General features: G+C 45.5%; 1 protein-coding gene across 1 annotated transcript in view; it reads right to left on the bottom strand.

The window, feature by feature from the left end:
- Positions 1 to 466: 466 nt before the first annotated feature.
- ETV5 (ETS variant transcription factor 5) overlaps positions 467 to 15,415 on the bottom strand; it is a 41,193-nt gene continuing 26,244 nt past the window's right edge. Inside the window, exons 10-13 of the mRNA XM_083616309.1 lie at positions 12,283 to 12,351; positions 11,666 to 11,835; positions 4,627 to 4,728; positions 467 to 2,645 (exon numbers count right to left, since the gene is read on the bottom strand). Of these exons, the coding sequence (XP_083472435.1) occupies positions 2,424 to 2,645; positions 4,627 to 4,728; positions 11,666 to 11,835; positions 12,283 to 12,351 (563 nt within the window). The 3' untranslated portion in view covers positions 467 to 2,423. The remainder of the gene's footprint in view (positions 2,646 to 4,626; positions 4,729 to 11,665; positions 11,836 to 12,282; positions 12,352 to 15,415) is intronic.

The following is a 15,415-nucleotide window of genomic DNA, read 5'->3' as shown; positions in this document are numbered from 1 at the left end:
GATGTTGATTTTTAGAGGAAAACAAACTTTTGGGTCAAAACACCTTATGATAAGACATTCTGCGAAAACCGCTCACTTCCATGTCCGTTGAATATAGAGGTCCTTGAAATAGTGCTAATTTTGCGGAAACAAGATTGCTTTCTTGAGGGACTGCAGCCCAGCAGGCAAAACTGAGGTGAAGGCAGAACTGAGACAGAACAAGCCCCCTCCCTCGGTGTGCTGTTCTGGGTTTTATTCCTGAGTTTCCCCCTGAGCCAATTTCAGGGTGTGTGAGGGGAACGAGAAGGGAGGAGGAAAGCCCCATTGTGGAAGACCTTGCATAGGGGCTCCGTTTTTGGGGTTTGTTAGGTGAATCCTGCCCAGGGATAGAGCTCTCCAGAACTCCAGGAGCAGACAGGGCAGTGTCAATCCATTTCTGCGTGGCAGTGCTGGTAACACAACTGAATGAGAGGGAGCACACCAGCAGTGCCTGAACAGAAAGCAAAAATCCTTTATTGTACACAGTACAGAATGTAATGCAGCTTTGCAGGAGATATATTATATAGCCCTGCTCAGGCAACAGTCAATTCACATCAATCCTCAGATTAACCCTTTCTGCACTATAGACTTCCCATAACCAATTAAACAAAACGAAACCCACTGTTTTGGTTAAGCCCTGGGGCATAATTTGGGGGTGGGGGGGGGCGCTGCAGCTGACTTTGCTGCTGCCCTGTGCTTTTTTTGACAGGCCATGTGATACTTTCTGGGGAGAGTTGCTGAGTCGTCTACAAAGAGTTAATCTTCATACTTTAAAAAAGAAGAAGTGAAGTTAGTCAAAAACCCAAACAAAGTTATCAAAGCAGAAAGAGAAATCCTATACAGCATTTACAACAAAAATTGGAGTCTGCAGGGAAAGATATGCATATTTGGGTCAAGCACGGTACAGGTGCATGCTGAATGCAGCTCGCAGCAAGAAGAGGGGGAATTTCTGAAGGATCCAGAGATGTTTTACATATAATGATCAACTCTGACCAATTCCCCTTCCTCTCTGATTTTTCTTTTCTTTTTTTTTTACAAACCCAAGTTATATATATATATATATTTTCCTTTTTAAAAAATCCTCTTAAAATATGCAACTTGCATGAACTGAAGGAGGGTAATGCAACTTACAGATGAAGCTAAAAAATATGTCTGTATACACATCTTGCACCTCTCTTGCTCGCAAGCCTAGGGAGAACTGGAAAAGGTAGTTCAGCTGTTACAAGACAATGCCGCCACACGGTCAGGACTGCCCTGCCTGGGAGAAGTTCAATGGCTGGAGCTGCCTTGTATTATATACATACAGTCCCCAGTTGCAGGGAAAGCCAAGCAGCTTGCATTTGCTGCTGCTGTTGCTGTTGCTGCTGCTGCGCGGGAGCATACTCTGAATACAGAGCACACTGTACAAACTGTCCTGGACAGCATCCACTGCAGAACAGCACAAAGCAGATATGCACATGGAAGGGCAAGGGACTCCACCACCCCCCGCCCCCGCCAAGCCGCAGCAACCTTTGCGTTGGCGCTGCTGGAAGCAAGAAAGCAGCAGCTCAGCTTTGCCAAAAGCTGGTTTTGCCTTAAGATACAAAAACCTACAAAAAACCTGGTTACAAATGTTGCCCCACAACATAAAAAGAGTTTTGGCCGAGCCCCCGACTTCCCCTAAAAGCAAGCCATCCATGCGCAGCCTTGCAACAGAGGGGGTGGCCAAGTGCCTGTGTGGCTCATAGGGATCTGGTAGGTTAAGTGCTGTCCTTTATGTTGGGTTTGCTTATTATGGACCAAAATTATTATTATTATTATCATTATTATTATTATTATAACACAAAACAAATAAAAATAATCAGAAGGAAAGGCTTCCTCAGACTGAAGAGCTGTCGACTGAGAACCCAGAGGGGCTGAGCTAATTCAGCCATGCCAGGAGAAGCACCACACTAAGCCGTGACCCATCCGAAAAGGGCTTATGCTGCACTGGCTCCTTAGCATCCGGGAGCCCTTTCCATTATACAAGGTAGATACAAGGATTGTGATTGTTACATAGCGTATTTTCTTGACATTTGCTAATCACACACTGTCTATTCAAGTCCTGTGAACATCTTTTTGTCGCACACGACCCTAAGCAACCGGGCCCAGAAGACACCCCCTGTTGCAAGTCCCTCCCCAGCTGTTCTTCACGGTGGCAGCCGAAGCGATCCGCAACAGGAGGCCCTACTCACTAGCCATGCTACTGTCTGTCTTCAAGGTGGAGGGCCGTTAAAAGTATTTTAGGCTCTTCCGATAATATTTGCAAAGAGCAGTTTTATGAACAGCAGAAATTCTTTACAAAAAAACAACAAAAACAAAACATTTTTGCCCTTATTTGTTGGAACCGGAGTCTCTTAAGGTCAGCATTTGAGCTGCCCAGTGAGTCAGTAAGCAAAGCCCTCGGCGTAGGGGAGGTTGCTGCAGTGATCCAGGTCCAGGAGGTATGCGGAGTTGTCTTCAAAGTGTGTCAGAGGTAAGGTGTCATCTTCGTTCACATGGCAGTCTGGTTCAGCTTTTAAGAACGGGCGCTGATTGTCAGGGAAGGCCATGGAGAAGAGGGCATCGGGGTCACAAACAAACTTGTAGACATACCTCTCTCCAGCCACCTTAAAAAAAGAAGAAGGGCAATACAGGTAAGGAAGGGGCAGGTATGTATGACTGCATATATGGATGGATGGTTCAATTGCCATGTGAAGATGGATTAACAGGCAGGAAGTTATGCAGGAGAGACAGGAAGTGAAGAGTCATTGTTATAGCAGTTGTAACATGTTCTTCAGGGGTTTCTTTCTAATTGTTACTGCCCTTTATTACTTTCCAGTAGCAACATAACTTCTCAAAATCTGTTGTGAAGAAAAAGTGCAGAGCATGTGCAAGCAAGCGCCTTTCAAAAACCCGGCTTTTTATTTTATCCTTTCTAGGAAATTCGTACAAGTCTGTAAAGCATTATAGCTAGGCTGTGTGAGAGCTGAGATTCTACAAGAACATTGCAGAAGTGTAGGCTGCAGTATATTAGTCATCATGAGAAAATCATTCTTTTAATTAATTTATTTATTTGAAGGATATTTCTAGCTCTTAAGCTGGCAAAAATAAATTCAAAAGTATGCCTGGTGAAATCTCAGAACCTGAGAGTGGGATGGGCATGATATATACTGAATGAGGGCAAGGCTAAGTGTAGTCTGCCGTTGTGCAATAAGATTTTTGCACAGAGTACACAAAGAACTTGCAATATACATTTTTCAAAAGGAATTAACTAGAGGAGGTGACATAATGTAAGGAAACAGGGGCACAGTTACTTATGTTACAATATATTTCTTAGTATTTAAGGTGCCACAGACTCTTTGAAAAGCTTTGCTAAGGTGACAATGCAGAATTGGAATGGCAATCTCATAGGCTCCATTCTTTGAACAATAGTGCCTGCTGGGGTTCAGCCCATGTCACACAACCTTCAGAGAAGCAAAGAAAACAAAAGTAAGCCTTGACAAGCTACTTGGGAACTTCAAGTCAGGTTTAGATGTGGTGGATTTGTCAGTTTGCATTTCTTAGTGCAGAAAGTATTGATCTGATGTGCAGCGATCTTTCCTATTCTAATTAATTCAAGAGGGTTCTGGAAGCTTCTCTGTGTGAAAGAAACAAGCAGAAGGTTCATGATGTTTGGGTTATTCCTTCAGAGAAGCTGAGTACAGCTGGCTTAAACTGGCTCTCTCATCTCTTCTGTCAAGGTCATGCTGTCTATAAAAATAGTCAAGAAGGAGCCTGGGTTTCACTTTCTCTTTCTCTCTTTCTTCCTCCTGAGGTGGTGTTCTGTACATAGTATGTTTAGTGTTAAAATAACTTATAGTAAGTCTGCTGCAACTGGATTTCTTATGGACAGTGCCAATCCTCAATGCATTGGATTTGTGACCATTATGCTCATTTGTGTTCAGTAGCAGTAAAACTCTGCTGGATGAAATATTAATTGCCTCTGGTCTATTTTTTGGGAATCCTGCAATGTGTTTAAGTTTTTACTCTGCTAACTATACACTGGAATCTGCCCTGGATCAATAGTGAGTAGAATGTCAATGACAGACTTCCTGCAGAACTGTAACTGATAAAGAAGTGTTACAGACTTTGCTTTTAGACAACGCAGTATATACCTAACCAAGCGACTTCAAACATCAAAAGACATACTACGGAAAAGGTCCCAGGAAGGGTACTGAGAAATCTCAGGTGCAACAAGCAGCAGGGAGTAGCTCGCAACACTCATGAAACCACGTTCCATGCAACAAATGCAATAGATATTAGTGTACTATTGGATGGAGGAAGAGAAGAATCTCCTCCTCACACACAACATAGTATTGCAGCTTTAGGACTGGGGAAATTAAATGTAGACGGTGCAAAGAAATGAAAGATCAATTTGCTTTTTTGCATGCTGTAAACTGATTGTCTGGAAATGCCCCAAGAAATGGTGTGTTGGCTGTCTTCCCTCCAATTAGGCAGATGGAACAGGAGGAAGAGTGGTCCTGAAAAGTAAGCCATAACTGTGCCAAAGACTGTTCCACACAGCTCTCACGTACCAAGGATGTTCAGAGGAAGGAGTGGGCTGCTCACCTTTTGCATTATGCCTTTTTCATAGTAGTAGCGCAGAGAACGGCTAAGCTTGTCGTAGTTCATTGCTGGACGATTCTTCTGGATCCCCCACCGACGAGCTACCTAAGAAGGTGAAGAATACAGCCATGAAGCTCTGCAGTGCTTGTCAAGTGTTTTGGCATATTGGTTGGAAAGTCTTTGTGATCAAGCCCCTCCCTCTAGAGGAGACAGAAATACCACCAGCAAGGCCACAGGTTCTGAACTACTTGTATGCAGGCATAGACTGGGGGAATCAAACAGGGCACTGGGATCTTCCAGGGGGCCTTACCATGACACCTATGAAGCCACTCAGCCTCCTTGGGCCCCCTTGGTCATGAGGAGGTGAGGGGCATTGCCCTTTCCTCCCTTGAAAAGCACAGAGTTGAATAAGGAAGTTGGAAAAGTGATACTCCCCCCCCTCCCCTTTCAGCTCTATGTACTTTTCAAAGGCTCAGAAAAATTCTGCTGGATCCACATTTTACCCAGATCCCTTGGGAAAGCAAAATTTGTGCATGCATGCTTTCTTTCTATTTGTAAAGAGGGAGGGGAAAGAAGTGGTGGTACCCATGGCAAATCGTTCAAAAATCCACATGTGTCCATAGGCCTAAAAGACTGGAGGATTCCCCCCCCCCACTTAGCACATAGTTAATTATTGCTTCTTGGTGCTTCACAAAGTCACGGACAACCAGCCAAACTTTGCTGGCCAGGGCACAGAGTATTGACCAACAGACCTTTAGCATGTCACACTTTTTGACTGCAATGGAAACCAAAGCCAGCAAGGCATGACCAGGAAACCCAACAACGCTGCAGTGAGTGTGTTCCTAATGGGTTGCAAGAGCACCGACTCAATTCTAATATGATTCTGGAGCAGTCGTGTGGCGGGGATTACTCATTTTAGCTCTCTTTGGGAGCAGGTTCTGATGACATAAGCCTGCTGCCAACCAACTCACTGTTTCCCAGGGGATTTCTGGAATGGACAATCTGCAAGGCACTCAGAGAAGATTAATGGGATTTCCTTGCACTAAGTGCACTGAGGCAGCTTGCATCCACCTGAGGCATCGCAAAGGCCCAGAACAGCAGTCCGAGCCAATACACAGGGTGTTTCCAGCGGCCTCAGCAGCTAAGCAGATAGCTACATTCGTATGGTGCACCCGGTCAGTTTGGTTTTTCATCAGAGCAAAGAAAGAGGAATGGCGATGCAAGGATCAATTAAATAGGTTCACCATCGTCAGAGAAAGCAGCACCCTGCCTCACTGCAGCTCCAACACAGAGAAAAGCATCTACTTCCCACTACTTGCCTCTCTGCCCCTTCTCCATCTATTACAGGATTTCAATTAAAGCTCCAGAAAAACCTCCAGCAGAACTGACATCTTTCTCCCCTTCGCACTCAGCTTTTTCTGTCCTGCCACCCTGAGCACAGCTCATCTCTCGTACCCTGAGGAGGAACATGTCTGGAGCAAAGCACAGCAGCACGCATACAGCAGCGCTTAGCAAGTTCAACAGCACACCAGTTGCCGCAGTGTCAAAAGGAAGAAAAAGCACAAGAAGCTCTGCTGTGTTGTTTTAAGGCAACAGAGAGCAATAGGCTTCTCAGTATCGCGGGGGACTGAACCTCTCTTAACAGGCTCCAGGATGGAAGCATGTTCGGTTACATTTTGCATGTTCAGACACAAGTTCTTTGCATATGGATGTAATGACAGGAAGAGAGCAGAGAGTGCGTTGCCAATGCAGAGATTCCAAGCAGCCCTGGAGCTGCTGTTACATAATCATCTCTCAGCACACGGGCTTTGATTACGCGGTAAGAGCTTCCTCTTGCTGCTGCACAGCAGGGCACAGAAAGCCACAAACTCCTCCAAAGCCCCTCATCCTCTCGCTGGACCATAGGGTCAGAAAGCAAGGTCTCTTAACAGCCTTTTGATCATATAAGAGAGCCCACTTCCGCTTACTTGGGGCAGACTTCATTGAGAGGAGAGGCTTCAAATGTATAAAGCTTTTCACCTTGTGTGCGTGGGGGAGCAGGGCCCTGCGATGTGGCTGTGCATCTCCCACTTGCGCTCCTCTGGCGTACTCGCCAAAGGAAAACTGCCAGACAGCGCAAGATTCATGGCTCAAGCATTTCCAGATCAAAGCCGTGCCTTTTCCTAATGGAGAGGGAGTGAAACGGCCGACTCTCACAGACCTCCGACTAGAGGGGGGGATGCCAAATTGTTGTTTGAAAAACCACAATTTCCATGCCGAGTGTACTGTATATTATGGATAATTACCCACCATGCACTGCCTGCCTCAGCTGTGCAGCTGGTTTCAATTATTAGTCAAACAGCTTCCTTCTCTGTATCATTCAGCACAACCCAGCACACCACAAGATTCCTCTCGGTAATTTCAAGGGTTTATTTACAAAAACCAGTGTCTCCACAGGGCGACGACAGAGCAAAAGCCTACTCAGCAACAGAGGGAATTAGCAGAAAGCCTTTCTGCAAGGCACAACCAAGTGTCTGAAGCTTAATGAGAAAAGTGGGGCGTGGGGGGGGGGAGAGGGGGATGCGGTAGAGGGGAAGTAGGGGGAGAGAGAGGGATGAGCCAATACGAATAAAATTGGAAGCATAAGAAATCCATTGCTAAAAATATATGTGTTAGGAAGCTCATATGTGTAATGGCAAAAAATAAGATGTGTTATGTTGTCACAAAGTAATTTAATACCTGCAGTGATAATGCATAATGAACAATATGAAAGACAAAACTCTGAAAATACAAATAGACAAAAATACAGCAGGATCGCCGAAGAATGGATGCTTTTGAATTATGGTGCTGGAGGAGATTCTTGAGAGTCCCATGGACTGCAGGAAGATCAAACCTATCCATTCTGAAGGAAATCGGCCCTGAGTGCTCACTGGAAGGACAGATCCTGAAGCTGAGGCTCCAATACTTTGGCCACATCATGAGAATAGAAGACTCCCTGGAAAAGACCCTGATGTTGGGAAAGATGGAGGGCACAAGGAGAAGGGGACGACAGAGGATGAGATGGTTGGACAGTGTTCTTGAAGCTACCAGCATGAGTTTGACCAAACTGTGGGAGGCAGTGGAAGACAGGAGTGCCTGGCAGGCTCTGGTCCATGGGGTCACGAAGAGTCAGACACAACTAAATAACTAAACAACAACACAGCAGGATCATGTAGAAACCAAGATCAAGGTCTTACTATCCAATGTGAGTCTCTGTTTCCTGATTTCATGGCTATGAAATGTTTTATTTGTGTTTTGTATCAATCTCAGTCTACTTAACCAATTTAGGTTATCTATATTAATGAAGAAGCACATCAGCAAGAAAAATAAACACACCAAACTGTTAATCAGTGTTGGTGCTTCAGGTATTTTACCTTTTAAAAAGGAAGTGCATATTCCCAGTCATTGAATATGACCTGCAAAAACAAATTACTCTTTCAAACTATAATGAAAAATATTGTTATAGTTTATGATTGCTGCAGAGCTGCAAAATTTGACATGCAGCAAACACACATTGCAGCCTCTCTAAGAATGCTGAGAGCAATAGTTTTCTACCATAACTGATTAACAAATGGGTAGCTTTTTTTTTTGGCCTTCCCACTGATATGTTCCCCATGAATAAGAATTGTCCGAAATGGGTGAATGAACTAGCCTCCCATCAGCATTTTTTCAGAACATTGAGAAAATAGCTCAACTGTGTTGATGGACTTCTGAACAATTCTACCCCTATGAGGTCACTGTATATCTTGGTCTTCCATTTATTTTATATTTCCAGTGTCTTTATATTTTGTTCTGCTCACTGCATATTATTGCTGCAGTTTACCAATCACATGGTGGACCAAGAAGCAGAACTGTTTTTCACATTACAGTGTTTCGCTTTATATTTATTTGTTTAAAAGGGGGTAGACTTCTTGTGCCTCTAGTTATGAGAAAAGAAACACATTCTCTGTACCTGCTATCTGGGGAGCTGTTATGGAAAGCCAAGTAAGCTGTGCCAAAGGACCAGGAAGAAAACAACATGCAAGAAATGGATCCTGGCTAGACTCTGTGTTATGTGCTGTCTACTTTTTACATTTGCAAATTTTGATTGCTTTTTATATCGTGTACATTTGTAAAACTAACAACAACTCACCCACAACTTTCCCTAAAAGCTGATGAGAAGCAAACAGCAAAACAAAAGAACAGAAAAAATAAACAAAGCAGAAATCGGTATGGAAAGAAAAGGGTAATGGATAGCTCAGCATTAGCCCTCAGCACCTGCAAGTAGTTGGTGGGACCTACATATCGCCAGTGAGTCCCACATCTGGACCCTTTATCACCCAAAGGGCAGAATCCAGTCCCTGACTATGTGCTATATTTCAGAGAAGTTTCATGAAATCGGGGAAATTTTCCTGCTCTAAGCTTGGAGCTGGTGGTTGCAGGGGCAGAAGATAAACCCTGACTCCCCAACGGCTCAGAGCTTTGGGGTGTGTGGAGGCTGGCTCTGCCAATGGAATATATGCCACTTGGTTCTACTCAAGAGAGACCCACTGACATTAACGAACATGACTTAGCTCCATTAATTTAAACAGATCTACTCTGGATAGCAAGGGACACAGGTGGCACTGTGGGTTAAACCACAGAGCCTAGGACTTGCCGATCAGAAGGTCGGCGGTTCAAATCCCCGCGACAGGGTGAGCTCCCGTTGCTTGGTCCCTGCTCCTGCCAACCTAGCAGTTCGAGAGCATGTCAAAGTGCAAGTAGATAAATAGGTACCGCTCCGGCAGGAAGGTAAACGGCGTTTCCGTGCGCTGCTCTGGTTCGCCAGAAGCGGCTTAGAAGCAGAAGCTGTACGCCGGCTCCCTCGGCCAGTAAAGCGAGATGAGCGCCGCAACCCCAAAGTTGGCCACGACTGGACCTAATGGTCAGGGGTCCCTTTACCTTTACTCTGGATAGCATTTAGTTAGGTACAACCCTCTGTGCCTTATGTTCTGAGACTGAACACCCAACAGGTATAGGAGCAATTCCCCCCATCGTTGACTCCCCAGTGGTTCTGAGCTACAGGAGGAAGGTTCCCTGCTTGCTCTGCCTCTGCGCCCAATGGGTGCTCCAATCTCAGGGCACCCATCAGGTGCAGATACAGGCCCCCCACCTCCCCTTTCCACCTTGGAGATGGGAGACAAAGGCTTGCTATAGTTCTGCGCTTGCACCCACCAAGAGTAGAATCCAAACAAATTTCAGGTTGGGGCTGGGGAGAGTGCAGGGTTCATCCCCTCTCCTCTATAGCTCCAGGATTTGAAGGAAGCCTCAGGCTCATCTTGCACATCAGAGCCCGCCTCACATTTGCACTCGGGCTTCCCTCGCCATGAGATTATCAGACCCTGCCAATGCTCTTCTTGCACACCAAAACTGCAAGTGGAGTCCCACAACTTCCTCACCCCACCTGGTTCAGAGTCAAAGCCACTTTTGAGAAAGTGTGCAGGGGCCCCAGTGTGAACTGAACAGAACGTTCTCTTGAGTCAGGCAGTGTCTAATAGGTTGCAGTTGTGCTCCAGAATCAGAGCCTCATACAAGGTGCATTGTGTTTGGTCTAATCCAATTGCACTTTATCTCTAATAAAGTTATAAAACTGCACTAGCTGGACAAGATCTTCTGAAGACTGAAAGACAACCCAAGCAGTTAAGACAGGGAGCCATTGCTGGCAAATAATTAGGCCCGGGAACAGCCAAACTAAGCAATTTTGTGCTCAACAGGTTCAGCAAGAAATGTAGAAGCAGAGCCTTGTGCCATCTGCTGCTCTGCAGTTTCCCCATCTGACCTTAATGTGGACCGGGAAAGAATGAACAAGCAAATAAATAACAAGGCCAGAAATGGCTTCACTTACAGCAGGCATAGGCAACCTTTGGCCCTCCAGATGTTTCAGACTACAATTCCTATATTCCCTGACCACTGGTCCTGTTAGCTAGGGATCATGGGAGTTGTAGGCCAAAACATCTGGAGGGCCAAAGGTTGCCTATGCCTGATTTACAGCATCTCTGCCCACTGTTGCAGCCCTGGACATTGAGCCCTGCCACCTGCAACTTGGAGTAAGTTAATAATGAGGACTCAGGAAGGAGATGGATGTACTTGTGCCCTTGCCAAGTTGCCACATGAAATACCTGTATAGTGCACCACTGCTCAGCAGTGAATGAGGCAGATTTGGAAGTTTCACTGGAAGCACCAACAAGAGATACCCTGTTTATGCATAGTGTACAAAAGGTGACATCGCACACTTCTACCATGGGTAGATATAGGAACTGTCACCACATCGGGTGCTGATGCATCTCTGCATGAGGGCAATGCTCAGCCAGCAAGGCAGACATCATTGGTATTTTCTCTCGGGAGCACTTGTCATGCCATGTCCCTGCCACAAGAGGCATCATTCCAGGATGGGTGTGCCAGTATCAGTGAACTGCAGCCACTGTGTCCCACCAGGCAGACTTACAGAAGCTCCTGAACAAGCATCTGGCTTGCTGGCTACCCTGCGACTGGTCCTGAACCACTGGTATTCAATTCTCAACATCAGTCATTTTAGACAGAAAAGGATGGTTGGGAAGGAATTAGGACAAAACCACCAACTTTTTGCAATCTTTCTGGTACATGTCCAATTTTAGCAAAAACACACACACCAGTTTCCACTATAAGGCCGAAGTCATCACCAGCCCTACTCCACAACCTGTGCACACTTCAGTTAGCAAGACCCCAAACCTTCCCACTCTGGCAGGTCTCTCCTAGTGCTACTAGGCCCTCGGATTAAGTGGCTTGGTCCAGAGGTCAACAGAAGCTAAGCGGCAGCAGTTCACATCAGCCAGCCTAAGGTCTCATCCAGCTCCCTTCTCCCAGTGACACTTTCATTTGAACTTCAAGCATTTCATCCTTGGTTACATTCTAGTAGGCTTCCAGCCATTCTGTCAGCTGAAATTCAAACCTTTTGTTTTGACAGTCAGTAAATTAAAAGTGCAACCGTCACAGCCATTTTGGAGGCTCACTCTCAGATTTCTTTTACCTCTTCTGGCTCAATCAGCTTGAACTCCATGCCCCTGCCAGTCCAGGCGATGAAGTGAGCATTGGCTGGGTCGTCGAGGAGTGTGACGAGGAACTGCCACAGCTGGAGTGACCCTCGCCTCTGGTATGGAGGTCCTTCACGATATACTGTGGGTTCTTGCTTCACTTTACCTGTTCCCAACAACAGCAACACACACCAGTTAGAACTGATATCCCAAGTGCCTCAACCTATCCCCTGCTGCAGTTTCCATTAACTTCTGGATGTCTGAAAGAAGCCAGGTGAGCGAGGAAGTAGCTACACATCTGGCTGTGGATGCTTTTTTTTTACTCCTCTCCCCATGAAGCAATATGCTATATAGGCAGCTGAATGTGAAAGCAACTCTGTACCTGGCTGGCAGCACTTCCTTCATAGGCTTTAGCATCCAATTGATTGGTACTTAGCTCCAATCCTGGAGCCCTATGTCTTGCAGCAAATTTCCCCATAATATTCAGCACAAACGAGGTAGATCTTATTGAAGCCCATGGGCGAATTGGCTAATTAGAGAGGCCAATTCTGACCTCTCTAGAGTTCTGCAAAAGCTCTTCACCCCAGACAAACCTAAGCGGACAGTCCCTTACCTTCCATCCTCTCTGGTACAACACAGGTGTCATCAAAGTAGAGCCGGGCATCTTTCTCATAGGGGAATCCTAGGAAGATAAAATACACATCTATTGGCTCACCACAAATTCTCTGCAATGTATTGCACTTGAACACACACACACACACACACACACACACACACACACACTCTTAAGCTGTTCCTTCCTGGACGGTTTGATTCGCTTCATTGCATTGCTTGTTGGCAGCAATGGCAGCTACTCAGCCATTCATTAAAAGCAACAGGTAAGGCCTTGAAATGCTTATTTGCAAATGTGCCAGCTGCTGCTTCTGCCAACTCCATGGGCTTGTCCAGACAGAAAGTTCCCACATAGTTGGTTTCACACAGAAGTGCTAAACCGCAAGTGGAGCAAAGAGTACTGCAAACAAAGTACCGAGAAGCTGGTTTCCTTGCACTGCAGTCCTTCACTTGAACTCTGTCACCTGCATTGCCTCTCCCCATCCCCAGGCCGGCATTTAGACTGGCTGGGACAAGCATGGGGGTCTGCGCAGAAGCACCTCAATGTTGCTTGCAAGAGTATCAGCATGTGTGGCACTCAAGAATACCCTAAAAAACAAAAAAATCTAAGAACTTCCTAGGGTTGCTTTTTATCCTAATTGATTGGATCTGACCAAACTCTAAGGATCTGACCAAACTCTTAAGCAGTTTAAACTGCTTTTAAAAAATAAAGAATCTTCTCATGTGCTCCAACTGCACTGGTTAAGTCTCACCAAATGTCTACACTGCATTTCATCATATCATTTTAAAGCTGTCAACAGATTTCTGTGTCCATGGATCAGCTTCCCTGTTATGACTCTTGTGGGTCTAGTTCCAGTTCAGCACAGACTGCAGGATAGCTGTGCATTTGCAACAGAGGGAGGGATACGCAGCAGCAGCAAAACACTTTCACTTTATTTTCCTACTTATAGCCATTTCCACTAGTCAACAATTTTAACAAACAAACACCAGTGGCTGTATTTTTATTTATTTACTTAACTACATTTATATCCCACTTTTCCTCCAAGGAGCTGAGAGATGGGTGACTGGCTTTATGGCTGAGTGGGGATTTGAACCCCAGTCTCCCAGGTCTTAGTCCAACACTCTAACCACTACACCAGCCATGCCAGGTAAGGCCTGGAGGACAAGCCAGGCTTTGCACATTTTGTCTCACTGATGATACTGGACTCTCCCATCCACCCACCCCCTTTGATCAACTTGCAAGTGCTTTGCCAGTTCAAGTGAGGTGATGTGTAACCGGATCCAGCACCTGCCTTGCCAGAACACTTGCAAACTGACTAGAACAGGGATGTGAAAGCTGTTGGACCTCCAGCTCCCCATTGGTCCTATCCAGCATGGCCAATAGTAAGGGTGATGGGAGTTGTAGTCCAACATCTGAGAGGCCTCCATGTTTCCTATCCCTGGACTAGAGAGGGAGGGAGGGATCCTGTTGTAGGTTGCTTCCTCCAAACAGATCCAAGAAGCAGTTTAAAGGATCCGATCCTGGAGGTTACAGAAATGTCACATGCCTTATTTGGAAACTGGTTTGAAAGCAAAATCTTTCATTGACATGTAACCTCTAGTTCTGTACTATGAAAATCATCATCAACAACTTGCTATGAAATCCCTCTTTTGGCTAAAGCGTGGCCTATAGGTCCACTATCCTTCCAGCTATGGTCATTATCACAGTTAATGTGACATGAAGGAATGCTTCACACAAATATGATTTGTGTGTATGTGCAAACTGCTTTAAAATGTGTGACAAATCCACATGGATCTGTTTTGCCACATTTATCAGCCAGGCCAGTGTACTGGGACTTGATTTTGTTTATTACAATTATTTCCTATGTCGCTTCAATCACAGGTGACATACGCAAAGTTCTCATACGCAAAGATCCAAACCTCCTTGGTACTTTATCAGTAAGATAGCCATTTTCAGTACACAGCATGGAATACATGCAAACTTCCTGCCAATGTAGGAAATTTGTCACATGTGGAAGAGCCCTTGGCTGTCATCGTAAGGGCAGTGGTTATTAGATGGACCCACTCCATTCAAACCATGCCAAAATGGGCTTGCTGCTTCAGGGTATAGCTACTGAGTTTAAAGATAGTTCTCTCCTGTGTTATCTGTATACGTGTGAGAGAGACCCTTCTTGCTCAGATAAAGTTCCACTGAAGTCAGGTGTTCAGAGCCACGGTTGCAGCTGGCATTGCCACCTAATTTGCCAAAGGAGGAGGCAGGAAGGAAGAAACCACTTTGTGGGTAAAATGGAATGAGCCATATCTGTGTCCAAGGAAGGAAATGGGTGAAAGAGATATTGAATTTCTGACAGGCCCGAAAACAGCCCTGTCAATCTTCTTGCCATGCTGTGAAGCTCCCATCAGGCCCAACAAGTATGGCCAATGGCCAGAGAAGATGGGAGCTGGAGTTCAACACCATCTGAAAGGCTACAGGTTCTTCACTCCTGCGGTAACTCGACCTTCCCCAACCTGGTGCCCACCAGATGTTCTAGACTACAACACCCATCAAACTCAACATTTAGTCCAAAACATCTGGAGGGCATCAGGCTGGGGGGAGTGGAGTTACAGCAAGACAATGAGGACTTAGCAGGCGGCAGATAACATCACAATCTGAATAATACTGGCTTCCCCAGTCCATTTAAAGTTATGGCATAAATACATAATTAACAGCTGCAAGATGACATACTTACTCTTGGCAACTGCCAATTTTCTGCTAGGGATGGGTAGGAGCACTTACTATCTGTGAAGATCTAACACAGAACTCAGCGGATTGAAGAAAGCTCAGTGTGGCTGAATTTTGTTGCTGAGACAATCAGTCTTTTCGATCAGTGCTCAATGTGGGTTGATCTTCCCCAGAGTTTGCTGAGCAATCAGTACACCTCAATTAGGGCAGTGAGTTTCACAGCACAAGAAGAGTCAGGAAAGAGCCATAAAAACAGGCTCAGAGATAGTAAGAGGAAGAAGGGAAATGCCTAGAGCACAAGGAAGTCCCTAGTTCAAACCTAACCACTGAATTCACTAGGTGAGCGCCAGTGTGGTGCAGTGGTTAGAACACTGGATGAGGACTGGGGAGACCTTGGTTCAGATGCTCATTT

Source organism: Podarcis filfolensis (genome assembly GCF_964270895.1).
Source record: "Podarcis filfolensis genome assembly, chromosome: 5".
Taxonomy (NCBI): Eukaryota; Metazoa; Chordata; class Lepidosauria; order Squamata; family Lacertidae; genus Podarcis; species Podarcis filfolensis.
This window is presented reverse-complemented; position numbering and strand designations above follow the sequence as displayed.